The 15,781-nt window shown below is 40.6% G+C and overlaps 1 protein-coding gene across 5 annotated transcripts in view; it reads right to left on the reverse strand.

Annotated features, from left to right (window-relative positions):
* Positions 1-1,443: 1,443 nt before the first annotated feature.
* smarcc1a (SWI/SNF related, matrix associated, actin dependent regulator of chromatin, subfamily c, member 1a) overlaps positions 1,444-15,781 on the reverse strand; it is a 123,856-nt gene continuing 109,518 nt past the window's right edge. For 4 of the 5 annotated variants that reach the window (XM_052022934.1, XM_052022933.1, XM_052022931.1 and 1 more), the window contains 2 exons: positions 4,813-4,992; positions 1,444-1,713 (listed from right to left, as the gene is read on the reverse strand). In XM_052022934.1, coding sequence (XP_051878894.1) covers positions 1,649-1,713; positions 4,813-4,992 — 245 coding nt within the window. In that variant the 3' untranslated portion in view covers positions 1,444-1,648. The remainder of the gene's footprint in view (positions 1,714-4,812; positions 4,993-15,781) is intronic. The other variant, XM_052022932.1, reaches the window with a different exon arrangement.

A 15,781-nucleotide genomic window follows, 5' to 3' on the forward strand; every position in this document is an offset into this window, starting at 1 on the left:
CTTAAAATTGCAAAATGGTTTGGTGGGAAGGCAGATTCGAACTCAATGACCCAAGAGCCAAAAATAATGTTCGACCTCAGGTTTGTCAAGAGCCAGTGGGTGCTTGCTACCTCTGTCACGAAGGAGTGCCATGGACAAGGCAGGGAAAGTCACACAATTGAAAGGTAATCTCCTCTTTCTCAGTTGACAGATGCTGTCATAGCAGGTAAGTACTTCCAACATTATCTGTTGATTTTTATACCACATTACAAAATGCTAGTCTCTAATAGAAACAAATTTATATTTTCAGCTTCTCAGCAACAAATTTATTTGTTTCAATCATTGCTCCTTTAAATCTAGTGCCTGTTCTAGTTTCAGTTAAAGGAGAAATTATCTGTGATTTACAAGGAGCAGCCAAGATTCTGATATCAATTGACCATGAAGCCATAGAGGTCTATCAAGGTTAAAGAGATTAATTTGTAGGTTGTTATAGGAACACATCTCTAATTTAGATGAACTCATTCAAGAGAATAGAACTCATTGTGCCCCAGGGACCGATTCCATCAAATTTATCTCATCCATAGGCACTCCCCAGTTCCTTTACTGAACTGGAATGCCCTCAATTTGCACGAATGCATAATTATGAAACGCAGGCACCTCGTATATAGTGAATGGATAAGAGCAAATCTCAAGCACCTCGTGGTTCAAGGACAATTATGGCTCTCTGTTGATGTAACATCCAAGCCATGAGTGCTCCATACAGTCTAACATGCACTTGCTCTGGAAGAGACAGCTTCCCATTGAATTCTATTTTGCAAAAAAGAGAACATGCTTCACATAGGCTAGAGATTGCACAAGTTGGTATGAAAGTTAGATACTGCTGATTGACCAGAAAATGCTCTTTAAATTGCACTACTTGATCTGTTTATAGAGAACCCACAAATTTTCTCTAGAAATTAAGTTGTGCACTCATGCTTCAGTGTTTCAGTTTACAATCCAGGAAGCAGAAAGGTTCCACCCATGAAACTGTTACAATCAATCAGGCATTGGTTGATTTATTTTTCTCCCTGCCTACCCCTCTACCCTGCTGTCTGCTCCTAACTGGAGCACTAGTTAATGGATAGCAAACCAAGGTGCATGAGATTAGTCTCAGCTATGGTGTCTCTTCTCACTTAAAACCCAAGTATGGTCACATGAATGAAGTACCATAAGAAGGAAGAGAAACTGGTATCCCAGGAGGAATTCTTTCAAAGTGAGAAAACCAGTATACCCATGTCATGTACAGTCTACAATCACCTTTGGCTGCTATTGAAACAGTGATAGACCACTGCCATCTGAAAGGGACACTCTCCTCCCTAATGAATAAACTAACAACCCAATCTGCTTCAGTGCAAAGATGCAGAGCTGGAAGTAGGAAGCACTCAGTCACCACAAAATCCATCAAATATGAGAGACAATTAACAATTTGTTTTTGTGGAAAAATTGACTAGAACATGTTTTAATTTTTTTTCCAAAGAAATTCTATTCTCCAAAAAGAAAACAACTGCAATAAAAAGGGAGCAAAAACAAAATAGAGGCAAACATTTTGGAACTTGCTGTCTTCAAGAAGGGAGGTAGCTGGATAGAAATGTAGGTTTTACTGATCGTCCCCTACTGCCAGTATCCCTGGTTACGGTGCTGCTGCTGCTGTTGTGGACACCACTACAGAGTCTGGCTGTACAGCTGGGCCTGGATCTGCAGAATCATACAAAAGACAAGGTTAAGGTTTTAATTTAAAAATACCAGTTTGTTCAAAGGAAATTCGATTCACTGATTTATTTTTCCAAAAGTCCAAGACTACCCCAATTCACCCACATTGTTTAACACCCTGACTCACTGCTTCCGTCATGTTATCCTCAACACTGGTGCCCCACAAGGCTGCATCCTCAGCCCTCTACTCTACTCCCTATACACTCATGACCATGGCCAGATTCTGCTCTAACTCCATCTACAAGTTTGCAGATGATACCACCATTATAGGCCATATCTCAAATAACAATGAGTCAGAGTACAGGAAGGAGATAGAGAGCTTAGTGGAATGGTGTCATGACAACAACCTTTCCCTCAATGTCAACAAAACAAAAGAGCTGGTCATTGACTTCAGGAAAGGGGACGGTGTACATGCACCTGTCTACATCAACAGTGCTGAGGTCGAGAGGGTTGAGAGCTTCAAGTTCCTGGGAGTGAACATCACCAATAAGCCTGTCCTGGTCAAATCACGTAGATGCCACAGTCAAAAAAGCTCACCAGCACCTCTACTTCCTCAGGTGGCTAAAGAAATTCAGTATGTCCCTTTTGACACTCACCAACTTTCATCGATGCACCATAAAAGGCATCCTATCTGGATGCATCACAGCTTGGTACAGCAACTGCTCTGCCCAGGACCACAAGAAACTGCAGAGAGCTGTGGACACGGCCCAGAACGTCACAGAAACCAGCCTCCCCTCCTTGGACTCTCACTGCCTTGGCGAAGCAGCATAATCAAAGAACCCACCCATCTGGGTCATTCTCTCTTCTCTCCCCTTCCATCAGGCACATACCACCAGGCTTAAGGACAGCTTCTATTCCACTGTGATAGGACTATTGAACTGTTCCTTATACGATGAAATGGACTCTGACCTCACGATCTACCTTGTTGTGACCTTGCACCTTATTGCACTGCACTCTCTCTGTAGCTGTGACACTTTACTCTGTACTGTTATTGTTTTTACCTGTACTACCTCAATGCACTCTGTACTACTCAATGTAACTGCACTGTGTAATGAATTGATTTGTACAATTGGTATTCAAGAAAGTTTTTCAATTAAGGAGATATTTATCATTAGCCACTGATGAAGTTCCCAAAGACTGGAAATTAGCTAATGTTATTCCATTGTTTAAGAGTAGCAAGGACAAGTCAGGGAACTCCAGGTCAGTGGTGGTGAAGTAACTAGAGGTAATTCTGACGGACAGAATCTACCAGGATTTGGATTGATAGAGTCTGATTAGGAGTAGTCAGCATAGCTTTGTGTGTGGAAAGTCGTGCCTGACAAACCTTAGAGTATTTTTTTTTTGAAGAGGTAAGCAAAAGAGTAGATGAGGTTAGGGCAGTGGATATTATCTATTTGGACTTTAGCAAGACCTTCAATAGGGTCCCGCATGGTAGGCTAGTCTGGAAGTTAGATCCCATGGAATCCAGGGAGAGCTAGTTAGGTGGATTCAAAATTGGCTCGGAGTTGGGAAGCAGAGAGTGGTGGTTGAAGGTTGTTTCGCAGAATGGAGACGGTGACTAGTGGTGTGCTGCAGGAGTCGGTGTTGGGACCCTTGTTATTTGTTATTTGTTATTTATGTAAATAATTTGCATGTGAATGCACAAGACTTGATCAATTTGTGGATGACATGAAATTTGGAGATGATGTTGATAGTGAAGGTTATCATAGATTACAGGGGGATCTTGATCAGTTAGGGAAGTGGGCTGGGGAGTGGCAAATGGATTTTTATACAGATAGGTGTGAGGTGATGCATTTTGGAAAGTCAAACCAGTGTAGGACTTGTACTATGAACAGTAGGGCACCAGGGAGTGTAATGGGTCAGAGACCGAGGAGTACAAGTGCATAGTTCGTTGAAAGCAGCATCACAGGTAGACAGGGTCGTGAAAAAGGCACTTAGCACACTGGTCTTCAGTCAGAGCAATGAGTACAGGAGTTGGGACATTATGTTGCAGTTGTACAAGTCATTGGTGAGGCCACACTGTACAGTTTTATTCACCTTATTACAGAAAACATGTGGTTAAACTGGAAAGAGCGCAGAGAAGATTTATGAGGATGTTGCCAGGGGTAGAGGGCCTGAGTTATAGGGAGAGGTTGGCCAGGCTAGGTCTTTATTCCTTGGAATGTAGGAGAATGAGAGGAACCTTACAGAAGTGTTTAATATTATGAGGGGCATAGATGAGGTGGATGGTAACAGTCTTTTCCCCAGGGTAGGGGGGGGATAGGTTTAGGCTGAGAGGGGAAAGATTTAAAAGGGACCTGAAGGGCAATATTTTCATGCAGATGGTGGTGAGTATATGGAATGAGCTGCCAGAGGAAGTGGTTGAGACAGGTACAATAGTATCATTTAAGCAGCACTTGGACAGGTACGTGGAAGGGCAGGACTTGGAGGGATAAGGGCCGTTTGCAGGAAATTGGTACCAGCTGGGTATGGACTGGTTAGGCCAAAGGGCTTGTATTGCTCCATGACTGACTAAAAACGGCTGATCCAGAACACAGGGCACCACTGGCTAAGCAAAACTGATGTTTGAAAGTGATGGAATAGTTTGATCTATACAAGCTGCTTATGCTTCACACTAATAAAGAAATTGTAACAAAGAGGGAAGAGACTTTTCCTAAATTGTAACGAATGTCACAGGAAGAAAAATTACAGGGAAGGATACAGAGGCAAGCCATACAAATATCACAAAGAAAAGTTTTTGGAGACAAGAGTCTGAGTGATTTCCTCCATCCCCTCACCTTAACTTCTAAAAGCAAATTAATGGACTTTCACTCCATTGCAGTAAAATTTTGCTGTGCACTAATTATTTGCAATGATTCCCTACAAACATTCTCACTGTTCCCCCAACACTACACCCCCTTCTGTTCATAAGCATGGGGTTTTCTCAATGCTCTGGTCCACATTCTTCAGCAAAGCAATAATAGACACTGATTATTAACCTCATGAACATTTGTTTTATCTTCAAATATGCAAAATTATTTTTTAGTTTATTGTGAATGATGCATATTACACAGAAGTGGAAGCATATTTTTGGAAAGCACTTACACATGCCATTGGTGGCAGCTGTTGGTCGTGGGCCCATCATATTACCAAGTGTTGATGGGACAACACTTGGGTTTGGATGGGAAGGTGCTCCTGACGACATATTTGGCTGGAGGTTGGGCATCATACGGCCTGCCATTGGTTGTCCTGGCACCATTGCCCCAGCTCCAGACATCTGACCTACTGGAAGACAAAAATTACACAGTACATAAGCAAAATTTACAAGAACTCTCAAAATAGCATATCCAATCCTGCACTTTAAAACTCAGTCAATTTATATTACCAAATCCAATTTGAACTTTGGACAAAAGCAATGTTAATTTCAACATTTGCACTTCTCATATTTCTCATTTCCTTATGACATAGGAAGCAGTCATTCTGCCAAAGCAATCTTATCATTTCTATTCCATTTATTTCCCTGCAACCCATTCTTTCATATTCCAATCAATTCTTCCAATTCCCCTGCTACCCAACACAAGGTGCACTTTAAAACAGCCAATTAACCTGCCATCACATTTTTGGGATGTGGGAGAAAACCAGGAGTACCAGGAGGAAACCGGATGGTCACAAAGAGAATGTGCAAACTCCACAAAGACAGCACTCAAGATCAGAATTGAACCTTTATCACTGCAGCAATGAGGCAGATGTACTGGAGCAACACAAAAAGCTGGAGGAACTCAGGGAGGCACATACATTACCTGCTGTGACTATGTTGCCCCACTTGATGGGCCCAGTACCACTAATACAGTCGTATTTGAGAACAAAGCAATATACAACACAGCTTTACTCCAAACCATACAAGTCATTAGTCTAGCTCCATCACCACTGCATGCTTAGAAATCTGGAAGGGCTGGCATCACACTCCCAGCTGGCATTAACTGTGCTTGAACAAGAGCAGGCCGATAGCATTTAGATCTGGCTCTGTGACAAGGGCTAAGGCAAGGCTCGACTGTGCAGTATTGTATCAGAAAAACCCATTACACTAGGGACTGCAGTTTGGCTTTTAGCCACTGGGATCTTGATTCAAATTCTACCTGTTTAGAAGGCAGCAGTGGAAATTTGGAAGCCTGTCCTTCAAAAAGCTGTAGAGACCAAGTCATTGAAAATCTAATCTAATCCCAGACTCAGGAATTTTGAGCAGGCACAATCCATCAAGGGATCCTTGGTTTCTTAATTTCCTTTCCAGTCTTGATTTTGAAAACACAAATTTAGCATCATCCAGTTATTGATGAATAAAAAGTATCTTCAGTCATGGTGCTATGTACTTGTGATGCCACTGCAAGTTTTTCATTGCAGCTGTGCATACATGTACTTGTGCATATGACAAACTCTACTTTGGTGCCCTGGGGCTTTAGCTATAGGATTTTTGCTTCGCTGTTTTCAAATCTGCCTCAACGTCACTTGTAGAAACTATGAATTACTCTATTTACCACAATGCATGGCAATGTCATTTTGGGGAGCTTACAATTTAATAGTTACCTAATGTATGGATTCAAGTGAAATCAAATCAGTTTAAATGCACAAGTACCAAATAAACTGATTTATTTGCTAATTGGAGGGGAATTGGTGGGAAGGTGGTCAAGTTCGGTACAGTTGATAGATATTGCAATATTATCTGAATTTACAACTTGCTTGAGATCCAACAAGAAACAATCCAACAGTTCCATCATCATTATCAATGAAACCACCGTTTAATTCCACTATTTACTTAAGTGAAACAAAATTCCCGAGCTACCACTGTAGGATTTAAGTAATCCAGCCTTCCACATTGCTCTCATTTGCAAACTGCAGCTGACACTACAGTAATTAATTTTAAATACTAATTTGATGGTTTGGTATTTCAAAGTTAATGTGATATGGAGCAAACGCAGGCACATGGCATTTAGGTTGCAGATCAGCCATTATCCTATTGAATGTTGGAAGAGGCTCAGGGTGCTCAATGGCTTACTTTTGTTCCCAAATTCAAGGGGCCCCAGTCACAATTAGACCCTACAGCCATGGTGCTTGCACTTCAGTCACCAAGAATTAAATTCTGGGAGGATGCTCTGGTTTAGGAAAATTAAAAGAACATTGTCACCTTGGAGCTAACATTACATTGCTACACCTCAATTTGTGATATTCTGCACCCAACAATTACAGCATACAACTCAACCCTGCAGAAACTGCAGAACATTGACCCAAAAATGTTAGAAAAAACTATCATTTGTACAATACACATAAAAGGTCAAACCCAACAGAGCCATTTTATTTATGCTGTAGTTAAATGTGCACTTGGGTGCAAGTGAAAGCTTAGGAGAAAGAACGAGTCTGGTTTGGTGAGGGAGGAAGAGCACAAATCAGATTGAAAATGAAAGTCAGCAGTGTTCTCATTAATCACATCTCAAAATGTTATAAAAAGAAAATCAGAAAACATGCATCCATCAAAAATGAGATTTCAATAAAACATTCTGAATGTTGTTTAATGAAACCTCAGGAAGGAAAAGTACAAAATAAGCAATCTGTTGCCTACAGAAACTTATGCTTGTGTGGAATATTCATTCAACAGGATAAATGGCCTTTTCATGCCATCTTCCCATACAACCACGGGAGATGCAACACCTGGCCTTTCACCTCCTCTCCCATCACCCGGTTTCCAAAACACACCTTCCAGGCAAAGCAGCAAATTTTTTTTGCGCATCTGCCTATTTAGTGTCTGCATTTGGTCTTCTCTACATTGGGTAATGCAGGTTGGATAACTGTTTTGCAGAATACCTCTTTAGTCTCCATGGATGACCTTAAGAGTCCAGTTGGTTATCCCTTGGATCCTCCACCCTGCTCTGACCTTTTAGACAGTTCAAAGCAGCTCAACTTTAGCTCTAGAAACAGCATCTCATCTTCCTTTTGAGGCATTACAGCTTCAGGACTTAAATGCTAACATCAAGGAAGTGACATTTATACGGACTTTACCTTATTGGTTGTTTAAGGGAGCTTGCCGTACATAAATTGACTACTAGGTTTACTAGCTTAGACTATTAACTACATTACAAATTTGTCTAGTGTTTTGTGAAGTGTCTCAAGATCATTAAAATGTTCTACACAAATTAGAGTTGGCCATTTTACATTTCAAAATAATGGTAGTCCCATACACAAAGCTTCATCTGACACAACAACCCTTGGTATTCCTTTCCACAGAGAGATCGACCTTGTTGTGACCTTGCACCTTATTGCACTGCACTTTCTCTGTAGCTGTGACACTTTATATTGTTATTGTTTTTACCTGTACTACATCAATGCACTCTGTACTACCTCAATGTAACTGCATTGTGTAATGAATTGACCTGTACGATCAGTATGCAAGGCAAGTTTTTCACTGTACCTTGGTACACGTGACAATAATAAACCAATACCAAAAAATATTGGAATATAATACATATAGTTTGAGACATGTAAATGGCAAGCAATAGCATGCTTAAAAAAAAGATGGACATGAAGCACATAGCTTCCAATATTTTCCACCTCTGGGAATTTCCTCACTACCTCTTGGCCTGCTGTAAAGTGAGCAGTTTATGCCCACAAATGTATTATTGTTATAGCACATGAAAACCAAAATGATGAGCAAACCAAATGAATATCAGTTTTCAAGCATTCAACAATTCCTTAGTACATGTTCTGTTCAAACCCAGAATATAGCCCTCCTCTAATCCTGCTCTAAACATCCTTTTCTAAAGGCATCTCCAGGGGCAATAACTAAATATGCCTGGAATGATTCTATGCTGAATCTGCTAATCTCAGGTGCAGTGTTGCAATCAGCTTCAAAACCACAGATATGAAGAACTGTTCTTCTTTCAGGATATACACACCCCAATAAACTATCTTCTAATCTTGAAGGAAATGATGCATTTTTACCGATTTTCTGTTATCCTCTATCAACTCACTATTCCCTCTCTGCATTTGTTAATGCTATTTGTAGAAGATAACACTTTATGGAAAATTTATTATAATTCTCCACATGGTCCTCACTCAAGCCACTCCACATGTGCAAGTGTTAAAAGGCTTTTTCATTGTACAGGCAAAAAAGAGAACATATCCAATTCAGAGAATGAACTTTCCAGCAGAGGCACTGTCAGATAAGAAATTGCAACAGGACATAATCCGTCAACTGCTTCAGTCCAATAAAGAAATAAAGCTTACAGCAATGTTAACTGCTCTTTTGGCTAAGATCAGATTCAACCTGAACAGAGTCCAAATCTGCCAAACTCTGAATGTAGCACCCAACTGCACTTCGAAGTGCCATTACGCACTCACTAAAGTACTGGTTGGATTGAAAAAAAATCAAATCAAAAAAGGGCAGACATAATGCAGGACAATGGAAATCAGCTAAATGCATCAATTTTGGATTCAGGATTTCACTTTGAAATTCATAGAAATTCTGAAGTAATAGGGACATAAAAACAGGAGTCAGGTACTCAGTACCTCCAATCCATTATAGTGGTGGCATCCATGTTAAGCCAGTTTATTAGTTACAATTTTTTGACTCCTCTAAAGCTCACACCTCCAAATGGTTATTCCTCACATGAAAGAATAGGGTGATTGAGTAAATTATCCTTCCTTCAGCAATTGGATGCGTCATCTACCCACCATACCTGCTCATCATATACAACTTGGTACAAGACAAAAATCAATTCTATACTCCAAGCTAGATTATCAGGAGTTAATTACTTATTCAATATTTGGATGTTTGCAAATTCTCAAATATAATCACAGTAACATTAACCAATTCTCCCGTGGCTGTTGGAACAGCATCTCTGCAGAGATTATAGCTTTTGAATATGACTGATAATGCAGACAAGAAAAAAAATCTGTGTTTTTGGTATTATACTGTACCACATAAGTTAGGTTGCCAATAACAGTTATCCAATAGTTGAATTCTTATTTATTTTCAAAGAGAGACAATGCTCAACACTTATTGCTCATTCTGAGGTAAGAGGTGCTCTTCCCCAAGCAGCATTAGGAAACCAGATTACCATTTAGAACAACCAATAGTTCACAATGAAAGGATGAGACATGAATTTTGCATTCCTGTCACATCTAGTCCTGAATGGGAGTGGACAGTTAAACAGCCAACAGTAGGCAGTGGTGCTAAGAATATCCTCATTCTCAATGAGAGCTGATCTCAGTACATGAATGAAGGCTGAAATGAGAATACCCACATTCAGCCAGACGTGCCAAGTGGATGATCCATCTCTGCTTCATCCCGAGATTCCCCAATATCACAAAAGCCAATTCATTTCAGTTCACATACATGCTGACCAGCACCAAACATATTCAGGACCATGGGACAAAGTGCTAAAGAACTAGCCACACCACTAGCCTAACAATTCCAGTACAATTACAATACTGGCATCTACCAGACAATGCAGAAAATTGCCCAGGTACGTCTTGTTTACAAAAACACAGCAAATCCAGTTCAGCCAATTACAGTCTAACCAGTCCACACTATCAGAAAATGGGAGGTGTCACCTACAATACCAAAGGGCTCTTACTCATCTATAATCTGCTCACCTACATCCATTAAGTTTCACCAGGACCATTTGGGTACAGAACCCATCACATTGGACTTCTAAATTTTTCCAACTCGGATGCAAGGTCAATGACCTGAAACAACGCATCTTTCTCAACAGATGCAACCAGAACTCCACTTTTGCAGCATTCTGCTTTACTTTAAGATGTAGTTTCAGTAAAAACATGGCTACTGTGGTAATAGATGACCATAAAATAAAATAGTTAATTAACATTAACCTTAAAAATGCTGTAAAGCATCCACAATCAGAATTAGGTCACAAACAATTCCATTATGTCTTAAACTGGAGACAAAAATGTCAAAGACCAGGAATGTTAATGACACTGTCTGACTACTACATGTTTGTGGTATTTTGATTTCTTCTTCTTTTATTTCATATTTCCAGCAATTGCACTGCTTTCATCTCACAATATCAGCATTTTCCGCCCCCCCCACCCCCAATTCTTCATTAATATTTCTACCAGACAGATCTGCAAAAATTTATAAGCCTTCACCATACTCTCAGTTGGCATCACCACCACTCTTGGCATTCAGTCCTCCCCTTCTCTGAAGCTTAAAACATTTTTGATTTCTAACTATTCCAAACTCAGAACTGAAATGTCAACTCTGCTTCCTCTCCACAGATCAACCCACTGGCTTGATGAGCATCTTCTGTTGTTTTTATTTCATGCTTTCAGCATAGGCTTTTTCTTTCTTTTTAAGCTACATTATGAATTGCTAATTTCAGAACATCTCAAATTAAAGCACATTTATGTGTGGAGAGGCATTATATGAAGCAACTTGGACAGGTACATGGATAGGAAAGGTTTAGAGGCATATGGGCCAAACATGGGCAAATGGGACTAGCTTAGATGAGAATCTTGGTGGGCATGAACCAGTTGAGTCAAAGGGCCTAATTCTGTACTGTATGACTAAATTTGGAATCCTCTCCTATTCTAGATAGCTGGAAGCTGAGGGGAAAACTTGTCATAAAATAATGGGCAAGGAGAGTCCATCTACTCTATCAAGCCAACTTAAGACTCAATGCCTGGAATATGACCAAATCCCCCTCTCTTGAACAGCTATGCAATGCCCAGGGAAAAGAAAAATAAAGTATCTAAAACTAGAGGGAACAGGCAGGCAAGAGGTTTAGAGGATCGGAGGAAGAAATTCACTCCAGAGGGTGACTGGAATTAGGAACACACTGCCTGAAGGAGTGGAGGAGGCAGGTACTCCCACGACATTTAGAAAAATATTGAATGATGAGCACTTGAATCAATGAATAAAAGACCACATAGTGTAAATGGAATTAGTGTAGATAGATTCTCGATGGTTGGCATGGATATGGTGGGCCAAAGGACCTGTTTCTGTGCTGTATGACACCATAACAAGCTCTATTCACAAAGCAAACAATGAACACAACGAAAGGCCAACCAGGCTCACCAGTCTGCTAAACAAGAAAGGAGCCCATGGTATTACGGGAAAAGTACTAGCATAGATAGAAGATTGGCTGACTGACAGAAGGCAAAGAGTGGGAATAAAGGGGGTTGGCTGCCAGTAGCAAGTGGTGTTCCATAGGGATCGGTGTTGGGTCCGCTACTTTTCACGTTATATATTAATGATATCTGGATGATGGAATTGATGGTTTTGTGGTCAAGTTTGCAGATGATACAAAGATAGGTGAAGGTGCAGGTAGTGTTGAGGAAGCAAGGAGTCTGCAGAAGGACATGGACAGGTTGGGACAATGGGCAAGGAAGATGCAGGTGGAATATAGCAGAGGGAAGTGTACAGTCATGCACTTTGGTAGAAGGAATAAAAGGTGTAGGCTTTTTTTTTGAAAATGGGGAACAAATTCAAAAATTGGAGGTGCAAAGGGACTTGGGAGTCCTAGTGCAGGATTCATAAAGGTTAACTTGCAGGTCAAGTGGGTAGTAAGGAAGGCAAATGCAACGTTAGCATTCATTTCAATAGGACTAGAATATAAAAGGATGTAATAAGGCTTTATAAGGCGTTGGTCAGACCACATTTGGAGCATCGTGAGCAGTTTTGGGCATTGGAGAGAGGCCAGGTCAGGTTTACAAGAATGATCCTGGGAATGAAAGGGTTGATGTACGAGGAGCATCCGATGGCTCTAGGCCTGTACTCACTAGAATTTAGAAGGACGAGGGGGGATCTCATCGAAACCTACTGAATATTGAAAGGCCTGGATAGAATGGATATGGAGAGCATGTTTCCAGTAGTGGGAGAGTCTAGAACCAGAGGGCACAGGCTCAGAATAGAAGGATGCCCTTTTAAAACAGATGAGGAGGAATTTCTTTAGCCAGGTGGTGGTGAATCTGTGGAATTCATTGCCATTGATGGCTGGAGACCAAGTCATTGGGTGTGTTTAAAGTAAAGGTTGATAGGTTCTTGATCAGTAAGAGTGTCAAAAGGTTATGGGGAGAAGACAGAAGAATGAGGTTGGAAATGATTGAATGCAGGAGCAAAATCAATGGGCCAAATGGCCTAATTCTGCTCCAATGTCTTTTGGTCCAAGTTGAATGGTCAAGCTGAATATTGCACTGTCAACCTTGTCAGTGCTAGGAAAACGGAAATTTCCATCCCGAAGGCAGGATGTTAACAAGGGAAACTTTAAACAGCCTTGGATTAGGACATAGCAAGACCCAAATTCATAATTGTTCATACAAAGTAAATCAAAAAGGAAATAAATGAGTAGCTACCAATCTTTTTATTGGTCCTGCTACTTTCTGATGGACAAAAGATCTTTATTCTCTATAAACTAAGTTGAGCTTCAAGTGGAATGATATTCAGAGCATGCAATACCTAGGGGAAGTCACCTTTGAGGCTTATCATAGTAGATAATTTTTAATTAAAATTGCCTACTGGACCTGCATGATGCCAGAAAACACATTTATTCAATGACCATCATTTACTCTGGAATGATTATTATGGGGCTCCTCAAATTTAGCATTCCTTGTGGAGGTGCTTTCACAATGGCACCCAGCAGGGAATTTCAGAATTCCTACTGCCCATTTAGCAAAATGCTGGTTTTTCCTCTATCTAATACTATCATTGGAACACCATCTCAAAAGCAGGAATAAGTCAACGCAGCAGTACATTGCAACAAAACTTGGGTTGTAACACGAGAAGGCTTGAAACAGAGGTTCATAATATGAAATCCAAATTAATAAAGCAATTTGTATGTATGCATTTTTGAATTGAGATTTGCTAATACTAACTTTTTTCCAGCCAAGTATGATTGAATTTTATTCAAAACAACCAACTGCCAAATAATTTAAAACTTTATACAGCACAGTAACAGGCCCTTCTGGCCCAACGAGCCCACACTGCCCAATTACACCCATGTTAACCTACTAATCCGTGCATCTTTGGAACGTGGGAGGATACCGGAGCACCCAGAGGAAACCCACGCAGCCATGGGGAGAACGTACAAACTCCTTACAGACAGCAGCAGGAATTGAACCCCAATCTCTGGCACTGTAATAGCGTTACACTAACCAGTAAGCTACTGTGCCGCTAGGATGATTTCTTATTAGAATAAACAATAACCAAACCTCTCCAGTTTTCCAGGTAAAAACAATTCCATTGATTTACCATCCTCTGAGTGAAGAAACCTTTGCTTGCCTCAATCCCAAATGGCCTACTCTGAGATTGTTACCTCTGGTTCTAGATTATTCAATTCCCAATCAACATTTAAAAAACTGTCTTGTACAGAAGTGGACAATATTATATTTTTTGCACCGTATATTCCATCCATGTTCTCACCCATTCATAATATCTATATCCCTTTGAAGTCTCTTTACATCCTCCTCCCTATTCACAATCCCACTTAGTTTTGTATTATTAACAAAACTGGAAATATGATGTTTGTCCCCCTGCATTCGCACGCATCCCCCTCCCCCCCCCAGCAGCCAAATCATTCATGTAAGTTGTGAATGGCTGGGACCCAAGACTGATCCCTATAGTACCCCACGAGTTACAGCCTGTCAGTCTGACAAAGACCGAGTTACTCCCACTTTGAGAGCCTGTTCTCCAGTACATAGAACATTACAGGCCCTTTGGCCCACGATGTGCCAACATTTTAACCTGCTCCGAGATCTATCTAACCCTTCCCTCCCACAGAGCCCTCCATTTTTCTATCATTTATGTGCCTAAGGGTCTCATAAATGTTCCTAACGTATCTGCCCCCACAACCTCTGCCGGCAGTGCATTCCACATATCACTCTGTAAAAAAAAACTTGCCTCTGACATCTCCTCTATACCTTCCTTCAATCACCTTAAAATTGTGCCCTCTCATGTGAGCCATTTTCACCCTGGGAAAAAGTCTGAGTGTCCACTCGATCTATGCCTCTTATCATCTTGTACACCTCTATCAAGTCACTTCTCATCCTCCTCTCCAAAAAGAAAAGCCCTAGCTTGCTCAACCTATCCTCATAAGACATGCTCTTCAATCCAGGCAACATTCTGGTAAATCTCCTCCGCACCCTCGCTAAAGCTTCCACATTCTTCCTACAATGAGGCGACCAGTACAAAGACACAAGTGCAATACAAATAAACAATCTTTAAGACAAAATGAAGGCATTCAACAGAGCATCTCCCCTATTTACTTTTCAATATTTTGTTCAAATATTTGCCCAGTAATCCATAGTAGTGGAACATTCAGAACATCATAAAGTGCTGTTGACCCTGCTTGATTGTACGAGGGGCAAATTGTTTGACAATATTTTGTTTTAAGAAAATAGTTCTTTGAAGATATAATATAATGTATTAAGGAAAAGCAGCAGTGCCATGCATGTGAATTTCAAGGCAGCACATGATTAGTGTGGCTCATTAACAGAGTCCATGGCAGTGAGGATAATATTAGATGGATCAAGGATGGGCTTAATCAGAGAATGAGCAAATATAAATTCATCATCTTGGATTGGCATGGTGTAGCCAGTTTGGTGCCCATGGCACCAAGTTATCTAGATGAAAGGACAAGCATGTTACAGCCAAATTTGTTAACAATATAGAGACAGGAGAGACTAATCTCAGGTTCTAGACACATGAGCCATCGTCCCTACTCTATCAAGCCCTGGAAGAATTTTATAGAATTCAACGAGACCACATCTAATTCTTCCTAACTCAAGTGAGAACAATCTTCTCCTCCTCAGGCAGTCCCTCGAGATAGAGGATGGTTTTCTTCTACTTTGGTTTTGTGGGTTCTGAGGTGAATGACGAGGTGAATGGCTAGGCCAATGTGGGAACTGCCTATTCCAGCACAGACAGAACAAGAGGTGCTTGTTGGTATGTTTAAGATTAAATTAATTAAATAAACAATAATAAGAAAAAACACAAGATAATGATGCTGACAGGAAAAGTTGAGGACTTTGTGCTATTTGCTGCTTACAAACCCTAGAGCAAATGCAGTTG

The sequence above is a fragment of the Pristis pectinata genome, chromosome 9 (assembly GCF_009764475.1).
Source record: "Pristis pectinata isolate sPriPec2 chromosome 9, sPriPec2.1.pri, whole genome shotgun sequence".
Lineage (NCBI taxonomy): Eukaryota > Metazoa > Chordata > Chondrichthyes > Rhinopristiformes > Pristidae > Pristis > Pristis pectinata.